The following is a 22,419-nucleotide window of genomic DNA, read 5'->3' on the forward strand; positions in this document are numbered from 1 at the left end:
TCAAGAGGTAGTCACCTGAAAGGGTTTTTACTTCACAGGTGTCATAGTTTTGATGCCTTCAGTGACAATCTACAATGTAAATAGTCATGAAAATAAAGAAAACGCAATAAAATGAGAAGGTTTGTCCAAACTTGTGGACTTTACTGTAAATGTTAGGGATGTCATGGTATGGAAATTTCTTATCACGGTTATTGTGACCAAATCTATCACGGTTATCATTATTATCGCGGTATTTTTAAATGTGCTCAAAATTTTCAAAAGGTACTGAAATCTTTGAATCCAAAATTATTTAAAAAAAAAAACCCAACACAATCAAAATGATTTCCTTTGAAAAAGAAACATTATTGGAACACAGTACTTGTACCTCAAGTAGAAATTGAATGTGCATATGAAAACAACACAAACACTATAAATAAAGTAATATGGCAGAAACAAAATAATTGCATAATTAAGTAAAAATAAAAGTGAAAATTGTGCAAGATAGCACCTGATGGACATAGGAAATAAAAACAAATCTTAAGAATTTTGCAAGATGGCACCTGATGGCCATAAAAAGTAATTGCACTTTTTGTCCATGTAAATAAAAATAGTTTTCTTATATTAGATCTAGTCTTATACATAGAGCTGCATGATTATGGCCAAAGTAATGATTAGGAATAGTTGTTATTAATTGTGAACTCACAATTATTAATCAGGATTATTAGATTCATGATGCAAGGTAAAACCGTGTTGGAGTGTGAACGTGACACCATCATGTAATTTATAATGTTTAATAAAAAAGGCAAAAGATAAACGCTATGCATTTATTTAAAGACAAATATTGGTCTTTTTGTTAATTATTAGTTTACATTATGCCTTTATCTCTATTAGATTTTGATAGAGAAGTATTTTTTTAAGTTAAGTACATGTATTTATTGTATGTACATGTACCGTAATTTCCGGACTATAAGCCGCACCTGACTATAAGCCGCACCAGCTAAATTTAGGGGAAAATACAGATGGCTCCATATATAAGCCGCACCCGACTATAAGCCGCAGGGTTTTGATGTGTAATTAGCGTAGTATATAGGGGTTCCTGCTACCACGGAGGGGATTGTCGGGACAGAGATGACTGTTTGGGAATGCAAAGCGTCCCATTTATTAACAATAAATCTTTCAATCATTCAATCAAACTTTCACATCTTTGACATGGCGAACAGCATTCGTGCAGAGTACAAATAATACAACGGTGCAAAGTAATACAAAGTGCTCGCCTGTACGTTATGAAAATAACTAGCCTACCGGTATATGAAAAGTCAGTCTTTAATCATTGTGTCATCGTCTTCCTCCTGCGTACTAAAACAACCGAAATCCTCTTCGTCTGTGTCGGAGAAGAACAGGCCGTAAATAAGCCGCACCCTTGTATAAGCCGCAGGGACCAGAAGGAGGGGAAAAAGTAGCGGCTTATAGTCCGGAAATTACAGTACATGCTATATCGGGACAGATCCATTAAGAGTTTGAGCAGAAATATGTCGTATAGGAATTAACTATACACCATAAAACATAAACAAAATGCTATGTCACATGAATGTTTTTAAAGTAACAAATGTGTGGAGTGAACAAACCCACAAAATGTAAAAACATTGCGTTTTACTTTTTAATATCAATATAAAACACAAGGTAGTTTGACTAATGAAGATAACGTCTGATAAACAAGCTTTGGTCTTCTTTAACAACACTATGTGTTTCAGCACAACAGTTTGACCAACAAAAATAAACACAATCTTCACAGCCTGCGTTCAGTTCGATGAGAGGACAAAACATAGCTAGTAGGGCTGCAACTAACGATTAATTTGATAATAGATTAATCTGTCGATTATTACTTCGATTAATCGATTAATAATCGGATAAAAGAGACAAACTACATTTCTATCCTTTCCAGTATTTTATTAAAAAAAACAAACATAATGGCACCATGTTGTGGACATTGGGGGTGCAGCATACACCAATAATAACACAGAAATGTAACTCATCAGATTAAGATTAAAGTACCAATGATTGTCACACACACACTAGATGTGGCGAAATTTGTCCTCTGCATTTGTCCCATCCCCTTGGGGAGCAGTGGGCAGCAGCGGCGCCGCGCCCGGGAATCATTTAGGTGATTTAACCCCCAACTCCAACCCTTTCAGAACTGAATCAGATATTGTACACGTTTCTGTTGTGAATAATAAAGGATTCATTTTCGGCTGCCTCTGAATAATAGCATGAAATATTCCAGCACCTTCATAACGTTTAGTTATACTAAAGCGTCACTCAAATCTAAATATATTTATATAGCTTTATCGGCCCGGCTACATTGATCCATTATGAAACCAACCTGAGATATTTCTGTCCGTTACGTTTATTTCCAAATTGGTAACCGTGCGTTTTCTCTCTCAAAACGGAGTCAAATGTGCCGGAGACACATTATCAGCCCCGCGTTGCAACAAAGGCATAACTTTAAAGTTACTCACAAAAAAGCTGAACTCATGAATGCCTGTTGCCACTATGGACTTAAAAAGTTACGTACCATGAGTTCCTCCCTTCATCCATGGCTCCAACATGTTTCTTCTTCAGGTGCTTCTGAAGCAATGTTGTACTTCCGTGCCATTTTGCAGGAAAGTCAAGTAAAATGTTCCCACGCTTTTGACCACTTAGGTCGTACACTTTTCTCCATTGAAGCAATAACCTCAAGATGTTTCTCCGCTAAACTATCGGTAGTGTTTTCCTGCGCCATTTTTCGAATGTTTCCAGCAAAGGAGACGGCGTCGTCACGTGAGCTGCACATGACCATTATTGGCTAGCTTACGCCACCTCATGAGACGTAGCCTCACCGCCGCCCTGGCGCTGTTTTGTACTGTTTTTGTACTTATTTTGATTATTGTTTCTCAGCTGTTTATAAATGTTGCAGTTTATAAATAAAGGTTTATAAAACAAAAAAAACCAACAACAAAAAAATTACCAAAAATAAAAATAAAAAAAGCCTCCGCGCATGCGCATACCATAGTTCCAACAAATCGATGAATAAATTAATCGCCAACTATTTTGATAATCGATTTTAATCGATTAGTTGTTGCAGCCATAATAGCTAGTATTTGTTATTTGAACACTGAAACAGTTAGCAGTTTAAATAAAGGAGGAGTGATCATCCCAGTAAACAAACTAAAGACTTAATAACAAGTTGTGGCAACGTTCCCTCCACATCGCCTGCTGCATGTTTCCTCACCTCATTAACTCTTAGTCACAGCAGCAGGACGGTGTGTTGAAAAAAAGAAAAGCCGCATCAAATATTTTTCTTCTCCACGGTATACTTTTAGCCTGGGACAAATGCGTTTGTCTCTAAAAATGTCCACACCTGTCGTCTTCTAATAGCAGCAGTGCACTCTTGAACGCACGCTGAGACTACAAGGAAATTAAGCGAGGGAAAATGGAGTTAAATGAAGCCCTCGGCTCCGTTTACTCCGAGAGGAACTCTACGGAGCAAAGTCCGTATTGTTTACGCCATGTTTTAAGCTAAACGGCGCTAGCTGCAGTCAGTCTGTTTCCAGGAAGTAAGTGGTTTTGCCTAAAATGCATTAATCAATTAAGTTTTTCCGGTAATTACAAATGTAAACGGTATTACTAACGGTCTGAAATTTTACCGCGGTTTGTCATTATACCGTTTACCGTTACATCCCTAGTCACAGAGTGCATTATTTTTTTTAACATGCCTCAAAACAGCAGCTTGGAATTTGGGACATGTTCTCCCTGAGAGTGCATGAGGAGGTTGAGGTGGAGTGTGTGTGTGTGGGGGGGGGTGCATATTGTAGCATCCCGGAAGAGTTAGTGCTGCAAGGGGTTCTGGGTATTTGTTCTGTTGTGTTTATGTTGTGTAACGGTGCGGATGTTTCCCCAAAATGTGTTTGTCATTCTTGTTTGGTGTGGGTTCACAGTGTGGCGCATATTTGTAACAGTGTTAAAGTTGTTTATACGGCTACCCTCAGTGTGACCTGTATGGCTGTTGGCCAAGTATGCCTTGCATTCACTTGTGTGTGTGAAAAGCCGTAGGTATTATGTGATTGGGCCGGCACGCAAAGGCAGTGCCTTTAAGGTTTATTAGCGCTCTGTACTTCTCCCTACGTCCGTGTACACGCGGCGTTTTAAATTGTACTTTTTGAAACCGATACCGATAATTTCCGATATTACATTTTAAAGCATTTATCGGCAGATAATATCGGCAGCCCGACATCTTTTATTTATTTATATATATATATATATATATATATATATATATATATATATATATATATATATATATATATATATATATATATGTATGTATGTATGTATGTATGTATGTATGTATGTATGTATGTATGTATGTATGTATGTATGTATGTATGTATGTATGTATGTATGTATGTATGTATGTATGTATGTATGTATGTATGTATGTATGTATGTATGTATGTATGTATATATATATATACATACCGCAATTTCCGGACTATAAGCCGCACCTGACTATAAGCCGCACCAGCTAAATTTAGGGGAAAATACAGATTGCTCCATATATAAGCCGCGCCCGACTATAAGCCGCAGGGTTTTGATGTGTAATTACCGTAGTATATAGGGGTTCCTGCTACCACGGAGGGGATTGTCGGGACAGAGATGACTGTTTGGGAACGCAAAGCGTCCCATTTATTAACAATAAATCTTTCAATCATTCAATCAAACTTTCACATCTTTGACATGGCGAACAGCATTCGTGCAGAGTACAAATAATACAACGGTGCAAAGTAACACAAAGTGCTCACCTGTACGTTATCAAAATAACCAGCCTACCGGTATATGAAAAGTCAGTCTTTAATCATTGTGTCGTCTTCTTCCTCCTGCGTACTAAAACCACCGAAATCCTCTTCGTCTGTGTCGGAGAAGAACAGGCCGTAAATAAACCGCACCCTTGTATAAGCCGCAGGGACCAGAACGAGGGGAAAAAGTAGCGGCTTATAGTCCGGAAATTACGGTATATATATATATATATATGTATATATATATATATACATATATATGTATATATATGTATACATATATATGTATTGTTGCGTTTGACCAGATGTTCCTCCAAGTGGGATGTAAAACGCTGGTCAGTCCCAAGTTCCTTAATGACATATCAACTGAACTCAAACGGTACCACCAAGCACAGAATAGGTATTTTGTAATTTTATTGTCAAAGCTTTGGCAATAATGAGACCAGCCTCGAACAACACATACAAATGCGCAGCCCAAGTTGATCTGGCATTCCACAGGCCAAAAGCAACTCTTTTCACACAAAGAAAGCCCGCCTTTCCCCTCCCCCCAACACTGATAAGAAGAGAGACTTGGGGGTTGTGTTCACATTCCTGATGGTTTACGACCCTATCTAACCAGGCAATCTGAAGACAAAGAGAAACTAGTATACAGAGTAAAATTAAGGAAAGAAATGAGCTGATTCAAACATGATTATGAATAAAGAAATAGCTCTTAAACATATGCATTATCTACAATCCCCCTTCAGATCTTATCCAAAAGATCTCTCCTACGAGAGCAACACCTCTAAAGCACGCCCTACATTAAAGTAGGTGCTGTTTTGGTTTTCGAGCAAGCTATCGATAAACAATCAAACCATAGTTACATGGGAGAGAGAAGGAGGGAGTCAACGTCAATGTCGTCATTGTCAGGGAAGGAAACTAACGGTCCCTGAAAGTCACCACTATGCTTGACCCCCTTCAGTGACATAGCAAGCCCAGAACCAGGGTGGGGTTGACCTTTGACAGCTCTAACAATGATGCGGGTGCATAGAGACCTAGCACAAGGGGCAATAAAGCATCCGCATGAGGTTATGACGGCCAAGAAAACTCCAATGGAGACCAGGGCCGACTTAATTAGGTCAGACCACCTGCCAAAGGTGTTATGAAGCCAATCTTTAAAGGGGTCAGAGACACCGGAAACTTCAGTAAGTTCTTAGGCTCTGAGGCCTTCTAAGGCACTCTGGACCGAGCCAACGGGGGCAGCATTGTTAGGAATGAAGGTACAGCATTGGTCACCAAACATTGCGCACACACACACCTTCTTCCTTGGCTAGGATGCGGTCAAGGGCTATGCGGTTCTGGATGGCCATGAGGGAGGTCGGGGCAAGTTGTTCAGCAAGTCCCTCAACGGCGTCACGAGTCAGGTTGGTCAGTCTCAACAGATTATAAAAAACATAGTTAATGCGTTCTACATTTTTAGTAGCAGTCACAGGGAAAATATTACCAATGATAGGAAGGTTCTCGAAACCTGCACAGGATTCACACCACAATTTGTGTTTTGAGGGGACCCCTCTTGGTTGTCCAATTGCATCAAAGTAAACACCATCAGGGTTTCTCATCAGATCAAAGGAGCCCTTTACACTCCTTCGAGATAAAACATGGCGGCGTCGGCAAGATGTTAGAGAGGCCGCTGAGACAGGAGTTACAAGGGGAGTTAATTTGGTACCCACTAGGGTGAGTGGGGTCACCAGTCTAACCATAGTACAAAGCCCTACAGATAACGTTGGGATTCTAATGTACAATCTGTGCTCCCCACAATACCAGAATAAGTCAGCTCGTGCCCAAGGGCCTATCCTTGAGCCATCTATCAGTGTGGTGCACCAGGAAGGGTTAATATCACCCAATTTGTTGGGGGACGAAGAGGGTCCTTTGAATTGAAAACACGTGTAATTCAGCTTTTGGGCCACAAATGGAAGAAGTCGGGTGGAATTGTCAACAGGAGGGTACACACTAGCCAACAAATCGCACCCTGGTGGCGTGGGTTCAGAGAACAAGGAAATAAGACAGTTTGAGCCATTTATGTCAGTCAACTTAAAAGGAGCGGGGTAAGTGTGGGGAAAAGGACGTCCAGCGGAACAAGCAACACAGTCACCCAGGTTTTGGCATCCACCTGAGCCACAGGTTTACCTGTACCCGCTCCTAAGGTCAAAGTTACCAGGCCTTCGGTGGTGATGTCATTAGCACGCACAGATGTGAGAGCCTTTGAAACACCACCAAGGTGGGGTGGTACTTTAGGTGCTACAGAGGGTGTAGAGGTAGTTAACGCCCTCTCAAGGACATTAATTTTAATAATTAGAGTCTGTATCAGTCAGGTCAACCCCCAAAACAACATAAAAGGGACGATGGGCACCACTTACCATAGTATGTTGTCTGCATCCGACACCAATGGTTCAGGTTGCGTCGTAACAAATATAGAGGTTATTACCACGGTAATAGCTATTGTGTCCCCCGTAATTAATCACACTGCATAGGTCAAAAAATAAGTCTTGCTATCCCCTTTGACCCAGTCTATTTAAAGTCCGCTGTTTGTTCTTAGACACTTGTCAGTCACTGTCGTCAGGAAGGAAGAACTGAGACACAAAGACAGTAGAACACGCCCAAGCACCAGTCCGTCAGGGAACACTACCGGGTGTGACATCCTGCTTTTCGTCTATCAAAATCAGAGTAATTCAGGTAACGAAACGGGGATAAACATCAAACTTTTCACTTAATATAACGACACAGATAGTTATGCTGAAAACAAGCAAGAGAAATTGGATAACTTCGAGTATAAAGGCTGGTCTCAAATAAGGATATACAATATAGAAGTTAAAAAGAGTAATATAGGTAGAAAATCTCTCTCTCAGCGTCGTCTTCTGGGCTGTAGGATTATGTGTGTGTAATTAAAGCCTCGCTCTTCTATGACACTAAAAATGAGTCGTTTTCTGCTCCCGTTCTTCTTCAGCTGCCTCAGGCTCAAAAGGCGCTGCTGGGGGTCGAGTGGGGCAGATGTAGTGGCGATGTCAGCAATGACATCCGCTGGTAATCTGTCAGGTTCTTCAGCAGGAGTGTAGAGGGAGAGGTGGTACCAGGTGTCCCCTTTTCCAGCTAATCGAAGGGCGTGAGACGTCCGTTCCACGACCTTGAAAGGACCAGTCCACCTGGGCTCCGTCCACTTGCGTTTGATGACCTAGATCTTGACCCTCTCAGCGGCCGGAAGGGAATCTGGAGTGGCGGGCTGTCATCCTCGTATCTGTACAGAAGAACTGGCACACAAATTCTGCATTTTTTGTGTAAAATACCATTTTGGTTTTACGCTGAGTCCTCCTTCCATGGCGGCTGCTGGTCCTGGGCTGACCTGTATGCAGCTCATAGGGTGAAAAAACTCAAAGGGCGGTAAAACAGTTTTATTCACGGACCTTCGAATGATCATTAACGCTAATTGCAACATGTCAATCCAATTAAATTTGGTCTGTGCACAGATTTTAGCCAATTAGTTTTTAATGTTCTGGTCCATCCTTTCAACCTTACCTTGGGACTCAGGATGGTACCCCAAACCTGTGTTCTAGTCCGAAAGCCTTTTCGACCAAGGCTAAGTGAGTATTTTTTTTTAATGGTTGCCGTTGTCTGACCTAATCTTTTTGGGGAAACCATGTCGGGGTTCTAGGTCATTCACAAGTCATTTAATTACTGATATTGCATCCTCTTTTGAGGTTGTTGTTGCTTCCGGCCAACCACTGTGATTGTCAACACAAGTCAGTACGTACCTTTTCCCTTGTACCGTATTGATCATATCAGTGAAATCAAAGACTATACATGATTCACCCTGACCTCCTCCATATTCTAAATTTGATTTACTAAAGTACTATCGATGTGTAAAATCGTTATTTTCAAATTAAAATTAGTTATAACTTCTTACCCACGGTAAAAACGTTAAAACTATGGAATGTGTCAGAGTCGGATGATTGTCGATTTTGTTCCAAGGAGTCTGTATCCACCCTCACTCACCCCCTTCTGTTTCTGAAAAAAGGACTGTGTTAGTCATACTATCACTTTCAGAAACATCTAAGAAAAAGGTCAGCTAATAGTCAAGTAGCGGAGGACAGGTCATGTTTGAGGTCAATGATTGTCTCTTTAGCCTCTATGGTCCACTGGGGGGTGTTGTTAGGGTAGGGGACCCCTTAGCAATATCACAATTAACTCAAACTCAACTAAACCCTAGCTTTTATGTAACTTATTCAATATGGTGAAAGTAACAAATATGCCTATATTTATATTGTCACCAATACTAGAAAAATACTACCCTTGTGGCGAATGCTTTAGCAATAGTATTTTGAAATTTTACCACACCTGGTGGCCCCAATAATTCATTAAGTCAAGCTCATGTTGTAGAAAGTTGAATGATGCAGACACGTTTGTTACTGAATACTTTCTATCAGACTTCTGTCTTGACAACTATGTGTATGTAATGAGCAACTATAATTATTTGATATGCTTAAATGTGTAATGTGTCGTTTTAGCTCAGCTGTTGTGTAGCTGCTAGCTCCTCGTAGCCTACAGGTGTCTAAAGTGCAGCCCATAGTTATGTGTTTAACACAACTATGTGCTAAACCTAAACAATTGAAAATGTGGTATTTGGGTGTCGGTGTAATGTTTGGCAGCTACGCCGTGTCTTATCATTGCACCTAAGTTCTTTGGTTTTGTAGGCGAGACAGAGAGCAAGTGAACAATGTGGGACACAATTGTGTCCATCTTATACCATGCTAGTTGTTTCAAAGATAGGTCAACATGAGCAACCACACCTTGAGTTCCAACATATATAAATATACAGAGGAGTTAAAGGTCTCCTGGTATGAGTGTCTAACTGGTGATCATAACATATGGCGAGTCGGGTGGCAGAACACACGGAAGCATCTCAGCCAGTCAGGGTTTTCACTGTTAGAGCAGTTGGATGTCAGCCATTCCTGTTGTTTCAGGCTGTGGTAGGAGCCTTGGTAGTGGTGTCGCAGCTTGGTGGTTAAGCCGTCAGGTAACACCAGGAATGTTCCTTCTGTGCGATTTGAATGTCAGGGTACAGTCTGTAAAGGAGGTCCAGCAATCTGAACCGGAAGTGGTTTGGTGACAGGTAACCTTGTGACCCCAGCGAAGCCTTCGACCTTTAAAGAGGAAGCACACAGTTTCTTTGGTACCTCTGCATTCAGAATCGAATGGGTGGCGCCAGTGTCAATCACGAACTGATAACATTGTCGTTGACACTCATGTCCAGCAGGGGGCCAGTCTGTATCTCCTGCTGGGGCTCCTGCGGTGGGCGTCCTTTGCCACGCTTTTGTGTTCGTTTGTTGGCACTACGGAACCTTTCCCGTTCGAAAATGTTCACGACTCCAGTGACCAGGCTGGTCACAGCCGAAACAGTTTCCACCCCGGACTGGCTTTGAAGCATCGTGTTGTCCACCACCCGAGTCCAACCGTCTGGTCGCACGTCTGTTGAGGATTCTTTCCTCCACCTGTTGGAACTCAAAAGCAAGGTCACCCACTGCTGAATATATCCTAGCTGATCTTTGACCTTTTGGTTCTTTTAACCTTTTATTTTCAGCGATCTGTAAATTAAGGAGTTGCTTCCTTGCTGCTCTGTCATTAGCCTTATCATCATCATCTTGAGGAAAGAGACTGCGCATAGCAGTAGCTATGTTTGTAACGTATGGTGTTATCGGTGAGGTCGAAGATTCAGCCATTAATCCTACTTGTTGTTCTGTATTTTTGCCATCTTGTGTGGAAACACAACGATACAAAATGCTTCTAAAGTCTCCTATTGATTTCTTCCCATTTCACTCAAACAACTAAACAAACAAACAAATAAACAAACTTGCAGCTAACCACAATCAACAGCATACCATTTACGAATACCTTCATTTGTCACTTTCTCATCTTTTCTTCACTTTCGTTTTCCTTTACAAACAACATCCTGTATCCATCTCGTCCTTACACTTCACACAATGTTTCTATTTTCTGTTCTCCTAGAAACCATTCACATAACGTAAGGTTATAAACATCCTTTTCCCATATTTTCTCAAACCATCCTCTTCACCCTCAATCTTCCTTCACCTGCTCTCTTTTTCTCTCTCTCTCCTTCTCACTGGAGTAGGAGGCGGTGGCCTAGTCAAAGTCTGGGCGGGTCGTTTGAATTGTCTTGCGCATGCGCGGCAGGCAAAACACCAATCAGTCTAGTCTGTCCTATTTGTCTCATTAATCATCGGTTCTTTTGCTGCATTTCGTTTTTCCACGTAATCCCCGTTTACTTTTATCATACGCTAAACTCTTAAATTCTCGAGCACCAACCCTGCTCTTTTTTTTTCTTGACCATTTTCACCAGCGCGCGCACACACACACACATGCACGTGTAAGCACTCACGCACACACAAGCAAGTGCCTACAGCCCTACGCACACACACACACACACACGCAAGCACTCTCTCTGCGTTTCACTTTACCATAAAACTTCCAGTTACTTTTTTATTTTATTTTTTATTTTACCAGACGTTTGAGTTCACAACTTTTCGAGTATTGTAAACTCCCTCTTAACCCTTTCAAGGAACGTTCTCTTTTCTTTTCTTTTTTTTCTTTTTTTTTTTTTTTTTCTTTTTAAACTTTACCTGCTAATTCCATTGTCGACAACAGTGCATTCAATGGATTATTAAACAGTAATGATTCATCACATTTTCCCCAGCCGTCATCACATTCTTTTCTGTCACACTCCTTGGCCATTGTGTCTATTTTTTTCAGAAGGGCCTCGAACCCCTGAAGGCCTTTAACCCACAAACCATACGGCGGCCTTTAACCCCGTAATTTTTCGTACAATACGCAGCTAGAGCCTCTAACTCTAACCCGTGCAATTTATCGTGCAATATGCAGGCCTCTAACCTCCATATCATACGAGGGCCTTTAACCCGTTACTCTTTTAGGCGGCGACCAACTACCCAGGGTGAGCCACACCCAACTATTAGTTCACTCGTCAATGAAACTGCCCGTCACGGTAATCGAGACACAATGGCGTGAGTTGACCACCTATTTACAATTTTAATGCAATGGCAGGCTCGGCAAAAATGCAATCAATCTATCAAAATCACCATTCTGTGTCTGCGGTACAAAGCAGTGTTTAACTTACAGACTTCTGGGCAGACTCCTAATGCAGATTTTATCTAAAAAGAAAGGTTCTGCTTACCTTGAATTATGTTTTGGCCATGTGAGTCTGTCCAGAAGATTGCAAGAGAAGGTCCAATTGTCAGCGTGTCATCTCGGACGAAGCCCCCAAATTGTTGCGTTTGACCAGATGTTCCTCCAAGTGGGATGTAAAACGCTGGTCAGTCCCAAGTTCCTTAATGACATATCAACTGAACTCAAACGGTACCACCAAGCACAGAATAGGTATTTTGTAATTTTATTGTCAAAGCTTTGGCAATAATGAGACCAGCCTCGAACAACACATACAAATGCGCAGCCCAAGTTGATCTGGCATTCCACAGGCCAAAAGCAACTCTTTTCACACAAAGAAAGCCCGCCTTTCCCCTCCCCCCAACACTGATAAGAAGAGAGACTTGGGGGTTGTGTTCACATTCCTGATGGTTTACGACCCTATCTAACCAGGCAATCTGAAGACAAAGAGAAACTAGTATACAGAGTAAAATTAAGGAAAGAAATGAGCTGATTCAAACATGATTATGAATAAAGAAATAGCTCTTAAACATATGCATTATCTACAGTATGTATGTATGTATGTATGTATGTATGTATGTATGTATGTATATATACATATATATATATATATATATGTATATATATATACATATATATATATATATGTATATATATATATACACACACACACATATGTAGTTTTTTAAATTTCTTTCGCAAATTACTATTTAAGTTATATTATATTAAACATGTACAGTATTTTATATTTTTATTTTTTTCTAATTTAAATGTATCATATATTGAATTAATCATACTAATTGAAATCCCGCAGATAAAATATCGCTAAAATCCCCAACAGTTCGCACTGGTGAGATGCCTGCAGGCCTCGGCCAGCCTATTACCCCAAAAAATTATTTTAAAAAAAATCCATAGACAAAAGTGGTGTTTTTAAATTATATATATATATTTAAAAAAATATTATTATTATAACATTCAACAAATTACTAAATAATTTATAAAGTATTAAATGTAGTTTATATTGAAATGTTATATGTATGATTTAGTTTTCTGTACTATGTATTGACTTCATCATGCTAATTTAAATGCATCGAAAGGAAAATTTACAAAAAAAAAAATTAAAAATGCCAATTCAGCTTTGTCAAGTGCGTACCAAAGTCCGAAGAAAGTAGAAAGTCTTTACAGCACCAAGATTGGAATTTCCCATTGACACTATCAACAGCAGCATGGTGAAACAGGGGTTAGTGCGTGTGCCTCACAATACGAAGGTACTGGGTTCGATCATGCGCTCTGGATCTTTCTGTGTGGAGTTTGCATGTTCTCCCCGTGACTGCGTGGGTTCCCTCCGGGTACTCCGGCTTCCTCCCACCTCCAAAGACATGCACCTGGGGATAGGTTGATTGGCAACACTAAATGGTCCCTAGTGTGTGAATGTGAGTGTGTTGGCCATGCGATGAGGTGGTGACTTGTCCAGGGTGTACCCCGCCTACTGCCTGAATGCAGCTGAGATAGGCTCCAGCACCCCCCGTGACTCCGAAAGGGACAAGCGGTAGAAAATGGATGGATGGATGGCACTATCAACAGCGCCCTGCTTCCACTTCATTTTTTTGGCCTCCAATGGCTTCATTAAACAACTGATACCACACCAACTGTATCCATAACTAAAATATATGTGTCAAAAATATACATTGAAACTGTGTGCACGTGGACGTGTGCTTAATTGTGTTTTTTTCCTGTTGTGTTTTAAGGTTCTACACGCGCTGGAAGGAGTGGGAGTCGTGGTACTCGCAGAGTTTCGGTCTCCATTTCTCTCTGAGGGAGGAGCAGTGGCAGGAGGACTGGGCCTTCATCCTGTCTCTGGCTAGTCAGGTCACTGTCCTGTTGCATTGTGGGAACACGGCACATTACTTCACATCACAGGACCAAAGAATAAGCCATGCATCATCACTTTTTAGTGTCACAAGCGAGTAACGTTGTCTTTTCTGTGTGTGTGTGTGTGTGTAGCCTGGGGCGAGCCTCGAGCAGACCCACATTTTCGTGCTGGCACACATCCTCCGCAGGCCAATCATCGTCTACGGCGTGAAATACTACAAAAGCTTCCGAGGGGAGACGTTAGGCTACACTCGTTTTCAAGGTGAGTCAAGCGTCGCACTGCTCTTTGTCACCATCGCTTTTCTATACAAGATCACTTTTATTATTTTTCTTTGAACACAATTAACACTTAATTCAACACAAATATTGTCAGCGTTTGGGGAAACGTGTTTTGTTTTGTAATGAAATATTTTTTTATTTTATCAAATTACTTTTATTAGTCTCTACATATCATTCATATTCAGTCTATGGAAGCTCTGGAATTTTGCAGTGATACTTGATCTAAAAATCAAGCATTTTCTAAAAAAAAAAATGCTGATTTTAAAGAAGGAACAGAGCAAGAATTTAGTATATTTTGTCATATTTTAGTTACTATTATTTTGGATTGTTATGAATATTTATTTTTTGTTTCCCCACGCAAATCAAGCACATTTATTTGTATAAAACTTTTAACATGGAACAATAAAAATGACAAAATTTTAAAGAAATATAACAATACTTTTTATAAAAATCCAAAAATCAAGCATATTTACTTGATATACAACTTTAAAAAAGCAATGATATTGTAGAATTTTTGAGACCAAAAGTAGTATTTTATTTGTCCTATCAAGCACTTCATGCAAAAAGCAAACCCATTTTAAAGATAAAAAATACAAGAATAATTTTCAATTTAATTTTTAAGAAGGGACCTAGCAATGATTTCTCTTAATTTCTTATACTTGTCAAAAAATCAAGAACATACTTTAAAAATGCAACAATATCATTGAATATTTTTCTAACCTCCGAGGACAAAGCTACGAACAATGGGAGACCAGGCTTTCTGCTCCGCCGCTCCCAGTCTGTGGAACGCTCTCCCTGACCACCCGAGGGCACCACAGACTGTGGATGCTTTTAAAAAAGGCTTAAAAACCCTTTTTTTTTTTTTTTTTTTAAAGCCTTTTTTTTTTTTTTTTTAGAAATATGCATACTAGTTCTAGCTATTAGGCTGTTCTCGTTTTTATTTATTTTTATTTTTATTATCTTTTTATTTTTTTTTAATACACTGTAGCACTTTGAGGTTGTTTGCTCAATGTAAAGTGCTTTTTACAAATAAAATCTAGTATTATTATTATTATTATTATTATTTAAAGGGAACTGTGCAATATGTTTATATTTTTTGTAATATGTAGGCTCTTATTGATTTGATTTCTCAAATAAAACTGTAAAAGTAGTGGATTTTCTATCAAACAATTGTTGCACAAAAAAAATCAAACACATTGTATTAAAAACTTTAGGAGACGTAAGTTACATTTTTAAAATTATATTTATAATATAATTACATTTTATTTGTTATAATTAAATTTTGTATTCTATTTTAGTTTTTCATACATGCATATAGTTGTATTTTATTTTCAAGCATTTTATTTAATAAACTGAAAAAAAACAACAATAAAATGAAAGCATTTTTCAGGTGCATGCATTTTTTTTCTTTTGGATTTTTATTTGACTTATTTTGTTATTTTCATTTATTTTTCCATCAATATACAAACACGGTGAAGCTCACTTTACCCCCCAAAAAACAGGTATGTTTTTTGGGGGGTAAAGTGTTTTTTGTATATATATATACTTTCACTTTTGCCTCCAGCCACGATATAAGGGAGCGTGTGTACTCTCTTCCTGAATAGTAAATATTTTCCTCAGTCATGCTGTATGCTGTAAAAAGTACCAAACTGACGTGTGTGTGTTTGTGTGTGCGTGTAGGTGTTTATCTTCCGTTGCTGTGGGAACAGAGCTTCTGTTGGAAGAGCCCGATCGCGCTGGGCTACACCCGCGGCCACTTCTCGGCCCTGGTGGCAATGGAGAACGACGGCTACGACAATCGCGGCGCGGGCGCCAACCTCAACACGGACGATGACGTCACCGTCACCTTCCTACCTCTGGTGGACAGCGAGAGGAAGCTGCTGCACATCCACTTCCTGTCGGCGCAAGAGGTAGGCGAAATCCCGCCACACGGACCGACGGTGCGCTGACGACGTATGGCTATTTGTGCAGATCGGCAACGAGGAGCAGCAGGAGAAGCTGCTCCGGGAATGGCTGGACTGCTGCGTGACGGAAGGCGGGATGCTGGCCGCCATGCAGAAGAGCTCCCGCCGCCGCAACCACCCGCTGGTCACGCAGATGGTGGAGAAGTGGCTGGACCGATACCGGCAGATACGGCCCTGCGCCTCGCTCTCCGACGGCGAGGAGGACGAAGACGACGACGAGTGAGACTGTCCCCCATCTTCTTACCCCTCCCCCGCCTCTCTTTTTTTGGGGATCTTTAACCGCTCGCATGACTCCTAGAGCAGACCGGAGAACCCCGACTTAGTCGTCACGCCCTCGGCTTTAATGAAGCTCCGTCCCTCAGAACAACACACGATAAACAGTACTTATTTAATCATTAAGAAAAACTGCACTAGATGACTTTTTTTGTGTGCGTGTGTGGTTTGCCTGACAGAAATTTAGCTCCGCCCCCTCCTAGCACCCGTTTGATCGCTCTTGAAGTTATTTATTTACTGGACTTTGTTTTGCACAGACTAACAGCTGCATTCTGTGAGGGCATAGTGGTGGCGGCGAGGATCTGACCTCCCGGTTTACTGACATTTTTACGTTGTGACGCAAAAGCGGCGGCGGCGGCGCAGAAAGAGAAGCAAACACTTTGTCTCTTTCTACAGAGTGCATTCATATGATTAAATCTGACTCACTTGCATCTTTTTTTCTCTGCTTATTCTTTGTTCAACTAAAGCATTTCCTCAAATAGTGGCCTCACACCACGCCACAATTAATCACTGGATAGGTCGCCATTTTTAACAAATTAGCCCCGCCTTTTAAACAGACGCCTAATCTTATTCCCGTTGGGGAAAAACGTTACTTCCACAATGCAGATATACTCGTTTGCCTTAAGTGATACCATTTTTTTTCTTATCAGTACCAACTGTTAACATTTATTTTAGATTTTAATACAGTATTTTTTAACTGTAGAGAAATTATAAAAAATATTTTATATTTTGTAAATGTACGAAAAGGCCTTTCCTCTAAACACCTTAGACCAGGGGTGTCGAACACGGTTACACTGAGGGCCACATCGCAGTTATGGCTGCCCTAAGAGGGCTGCGTTTAACAGTGAATAATTTATGGATTTGCCTATGCATTTTATTATTAAATATATTTTTTTACGTACACTGTAAAAAAAGAAATCTGTATATTTCACAGTAAAATTCTGGTCACCTTTTTTTAAAATGTAAAATCTACAAATTTTTTAAACATATTACAGTACATAGGGGGAAAAAAAGTACCTACTGTTTATTTACCATTTTAAAATGGTACCACAGTTATTTTACGGTCAAATAATGGCAGCTTAGTTGCCGGAATTTTACTGTAAAATTTAAGGTAATTTTTTCAACATATTACTGTAAATAGAAAAACAGTACCACTGGATTTTTTTTCTTTTTTTTAATCTGGCAACTGAGTTTACCGTAAAATAACTGTGGTACCATTTTTCCATTTACAGTCACAACTGTAGATTTTACAGTAAAAAAAAAAAAAAAAAAGGCAGCATAGTCGGCAACATTTTAACATAAAAACAGTGGTAGAGTTTTTCTATTTACAGTTTTCAATTGAATGTGCTGTAAAAAAAACATGTTGTCCTTTTTACAGTGTACAATTTGATGGATAACTTGCTTTGAAACCATAAGTCAAGCAGATATTGAAGTATTTTTATTTTAACAAATACAAATGTGTGTAAACTATGGTAATATTTGTTGCATAATATTGCACACTATTACATTTAAAAGTTATGCAATTTAATGCAGTGCATTTATATATTTTTTTGTGAAAATGGAAAGAACAAATACATTCAGTACAAAAAGAAGGTATTTCAATGATGCATATTTTCCTAGGCGTTCGCAGGCCATATAAAATGATCGGACGGGCCAGATACGGCCCCCGGGCCTTGAGTTTAACACCTGTGCCTTAGACCCAGAACAGAGGTAGCAATAAAGACAACAAATATATCTACCATTCAGTAACAAAGGACATCATTTTATGTTTTAAATATTAAAAAAACATTTCAATGCAGCTACATAAAGGCCTCTTCTAAAATTGACTGAATGCTAATTAACAATGCTAATTAACAGATGTATTAATCAAATATTTTGAATTGTGTAAAAAAATAAAATACAACATTCGGTGATTTATGAATGCATTTGTACAGCACAAATAATTGCATTAATTCTAATAAATGCCTTACCCAAGGTGTCAGCAACGCGGTGCCCGCGGGCACCAGGTCGCCCATAAGGACCAGATGAGTCGCCCACTGGCCTGTTCTAAAAATAGCAGCACTTACCAGTGAGCTGCCTCTATTTTTTAAATTGTATTTATTTACTAGTGTGACAGTCCTAACTGTCGTGCGGGTTCTCAAGACCATCCAGGGAAGACATTGTCGTGAGACGGTTTAGACTTCTTTATTATTTCAATCACAGAGTCTTTTGCGTGCTTTTCAGCAGCTGCCTTTTTTCTCACGTGAGAACACGAATGGTTTCCTCCCGTCCGCCGTCTGCTTTTCAGCAGCACGTCGCCGTCGTTTGCGTGGCAGAAGAGGATGTTTCCTCCCGTCCGCCGTCTTTCTACGTCTCCTCCCTTGATGTTCACGTCTCTCACCCTTTTATACGGTCCGAAAGGGTGATTGCACTGTCCACAGCTGCGCGCTCCACGCACGCACCTTGTGCTGATTGCTGCGTCGCTCCCAGCGCGCCCCGCCTTGCCGCTCGCTCGTCCACGCCTCCTCGCCGCCATGTTGGAGCGGGCGCCGTTGGTCCGCCGGCCACGCCTCCCCACAACTAGCAGGCTGGTCTCGCTTTGCTCGACATTTTTAATTCTAAGAGAGACAAAACTCAAATAGAATTTGAAAATCCAAGAAAATATTTGAAAGACTTGGTCTTCACTTGTTTAAATAAATTCATTTATTTTTTTACTTTGCTTCTTATAGCTTTCAGAAAGACAATTTTAGAGAAAAAATACAACCTTAAAAATGATTTTAGGATTTTTAAACACATATACCTTTTTACCTTTTAAATTCCTTCCTCTTCTTTTCTGACAATTTAAATCAATGTTCAAGTAATTTTTTTTTTTTTATAGTAAAGAATAATAAATACATTTTAATTTGATTTTTCATTTTAGCTTCTGTTTTTTCGACGAAGAATATTTGTGAAATATTTCTTCAAACTTATTATTAAAATTAAAAAAATATATATTCTGGCAAATCTAGAAAATCTGTAGAATCAAATTTAAATCTTATTTCAAAGTCTTTTGAATTTCTTTTAAAATTTTTGTTCTGGAAAATCTAGAAGAAATAATGATTTGTCTTTGTTAGAAATATAGCTTGGTCCAATTTATTATATATTCTAACAAAGTGCAGATTGGATTTTAACCTATTTAAAACATGTCATCAAAATTCTAAAAATAATCTTAATCAGGAAAAATTACTAATGATGTTCCATAAATAATTTTTAAATTTTTTTTTAAATTTTACATGAGTTATTTGTACAAACATGGTGCAAAGTAATTTGTGATTTGTTAAAAAAAATGTTAGTGGCTAGCTAGTTAAAATGGGATATTGTGATTTCACAAGACTGTCTTAGAAGAGATCATTTGAAAAATGTTCAATTTGAAAAATGTGCACTTAGAGAAAATATAAAAATAAAGTGTTGCATATTGATATTTATCTGTTTCTATATATATTTAATGTGAGAAATCATTAAGATGATCAGTGTTTCCACAAATATAAATATCATTAATTATTAATAATAACAGAGTTAAAGGTAAATTTATTGAAGTGTGTATCAAACTGGTAGCCCTTCGCATTAATCACTACCCAAGAAGTAGCTCTTGGTTTCAAAAAGGTTGGTGACCCCTGCCTTACCCTAATTAGAAGCCAAAAATAGCATTGAAATAAAAAATATTGTCTCATGGCAAAAAAAATAGAGGGAAATATATTTTAAATATTCCCGACAAAATTACACTTAAACCCTTAATAGACCACCTGCTACTAAATTATATGTTTAATCAAGTATTGTGATTTTTTTTCAATGTATTTGTGCAAAACAGAGGATACATTATTTATGTGGAGAAAAATAACATTTGTTAAACATACTTAACACCTTACCTTAGTTACAGTTGAATAACCCCCAAGTTGAGGAAGTGCACTTGGTTACAGTGAACAAGTCAATTATATAAAATATAATGTTAGTGGCAGAACGTAACACCAAAAATGGTCATCCGTGGAAGAAAGTTACCATCAGGTGCTTCGGCGCCCTCCTGTGGCTGTGAATAGTTCAAGCAAGTGAAGAATCCCAATCATCAATGTGTTTATTTTATTTTATTGGAACTGCACTGAATGCTAAATGTTCACCTTATACAAGAAACAAATACAAATACTCACGCTAAAACCAAAATCATCATCATCGTTGTCGTCGTACTGCTGGCTGGCTGCTATGATGGCGGGGGACACTATGGAGGAGTTTGTCTGCTATTGCTTTACAGAACAGGATGGCCCCCCCCACCCCAGATGAGCTTGCCCCTGGCCTCGTTAGGACAGAACAAAGTAGTAGACAAGAAGCAGGAGAGGGCGGATCACAAAGGATGATGGTTACTTAGCGACATCCAACTAAGCAATCTACCGGGATTTGAACTTTTGAACACCCAAAAACTTTTTTTTTTTTTTTTTTTACTTCACAGACAAAAATATGGGAGTTTGAATCTGCAAAAAATGGAGGGAGGGGGTCCTGAGAGTTAAATTTTTTCCTTTTTGGGATGAAGTTTGGATAATCAAGTGTAATTTCACGAATTTACCACCAGGAAAGGAATGATTTATATCCAATCAGCAGTTAAAAGGGGAGGGGCCTAAACAACAGTTGGGGAAGATGATGTAAACGGTCCAGTAGCAAAGTGTTTTTTTCCTCTCGTTGGTATGATTCCTGTCAAGTCCTCCGTGGTGGTCGTGCCAGTACCCCCTCCCCAAAAAGAAGACAAAAATTGAAGGGAGCCAAAAGCAAAAGAGAAGACGTTAAAAGTACAAATCCATCGTCTTTTGGGGGGAAGGCGACTGTCTCTTGGTCCCAGTCGGGGGTGGTGGCTCGACAGGTCTGTTCCAAGTTGGGTGGGACGGAGGGGAGGAGGAAGGGTGGTCCCTTCTTGTCGCTGCTATTGCTCAGTCAGGTGCTCTCTGGGCTCGCCGTGTTTGGAGGGCTGGTTGGGCGACGGGGCCTGCGAGGGGTGGGTACCAGAGGGCAGGGTGTGGGCGATGGGCACCCCGCCGGGTACCATGCCCTCCAACGCCCCCGGGAGGCCGCCCGGCGCCACGCCCACCACGCCTGGCGGGTATCTAAGGGAGAAGAAGAGTGCCAGGGTGTCACCCATATGTGCAGAATGGTAAGAATTAATTCCTTTTATTCATTCAGTCTATTGTCACTGGGCCGTCTGAAAAAAAAGATGCATCTCCACTTTTGGTGAGTTTTTCACCCTGATAAAACGGGGGCATACACAATGAAAAAAAAAAAAAAAAATTTATTATAATAATATAAAACATGTATCTCCACATTTGGTGAGGTTTTAACCCTGACAAAAAAAAAATCTGATAAAATGGGGGAATACACAATTAAAAAAATATACTTATTATAATATTAAAACCTGTTTTTCCACATTTGGTGAGCTTTTAACCATGACAAAAAAACAAAAATCAAATTAAATGGAGGATGGGGGAATACACAATTTAAAAATATATACATATATTTTAATTATAATATTGAAATCTGTATCACATTTGATGTTTTAACCATGCCAAAAAAACAAGAAATAATTTTTTTTTGTAAATATATAAATAATGAATAAAACATGTATCTCCACATTTGAGTTTACAACTCTCCCCAAAAAAATGAAAAATCTAATAAAATGGGGGAAAAAAATAAATTAAAATAAAATAAAAATATATATATATATATATAATGAAATAAAATAAAACATGTACTTCCACATTTGGTGAGGTTTTCACCCTGCTAAAATAACAAAATAAATTTTTTTTGTAAATATATATATATAATAAATAAAACTTGTATCTCCTCAAAAAATGGAAAAATCTACTAAAATGGGGAAAAAACACCATCTTAAAAAAAAAAAAAAATACATTATATAAAAAATTAAAATATTTTGTTATGTTGTGTGTGTGTATATATATATATAAATATTTTATTATGTTGTGTATTATATTTTATTTTAT

The 22,419-nt window shown here is 39.1% G+C and overlaps 1 protein-coding gene and 1 pseudogene across 1 annotated transcript in view; one reads left to right on the forward strand and one right to left on the reverse strand.

Annotated features, from left to right (window-relative positions):
- The window catches only part of zranb1a (zinc finger, RAN-binding domain containing 1a), a 34,483-nt gene extending 17,626 nt beyond the window's left edge, over positions 1-16,857 (forward strand). Inside the window, exons 7-10 of the mRNA XM_062055347.1 lie at positions 13,787-13,907; positions 14,043-14,172; positions 15,870-16,099; positions 16,161-16,857. Coding sequence (XP_061911331.1) covers positions 13,787-13,907; positions 14,043-14,172; positions 15,870-16,099; positions 16,161-16,376 — 697 coding nt within the window. The 3' untranslated portion in view covers positions 16,377-16,857. The remainder of the gene's footprint in view (positions 1-13,786; positions 13,908-14,042; positions 14,173-15,869; positions 16,100-16,160) is intronic.
- A 3,640-nt stretch (positions 16,858-20,497) lies between these two features.
- The window catches only part of LOC133655322 (uncharacterized), an 87,293-nt pseudogene continuing 85,371 nt past the window's right edge, over positions 20,498-22,419 (reverse strand).

This window comes from Entelurus aequoreus, linkage group LG08 (genome assembly GCF_033978785.1).
Source record: "Entelurus aequoreus isolate RoL-2023_Sb linkage group LG08, RoL_Eaeq_v1.1, whole genome shotgun sequence".
Lineage (NCBI taxonomy): Eukaryota > Metazoa > Chordata > Actinopteri > Syngnathiformes > Syngnathidae > Entelurus > Entelurus aequoreus.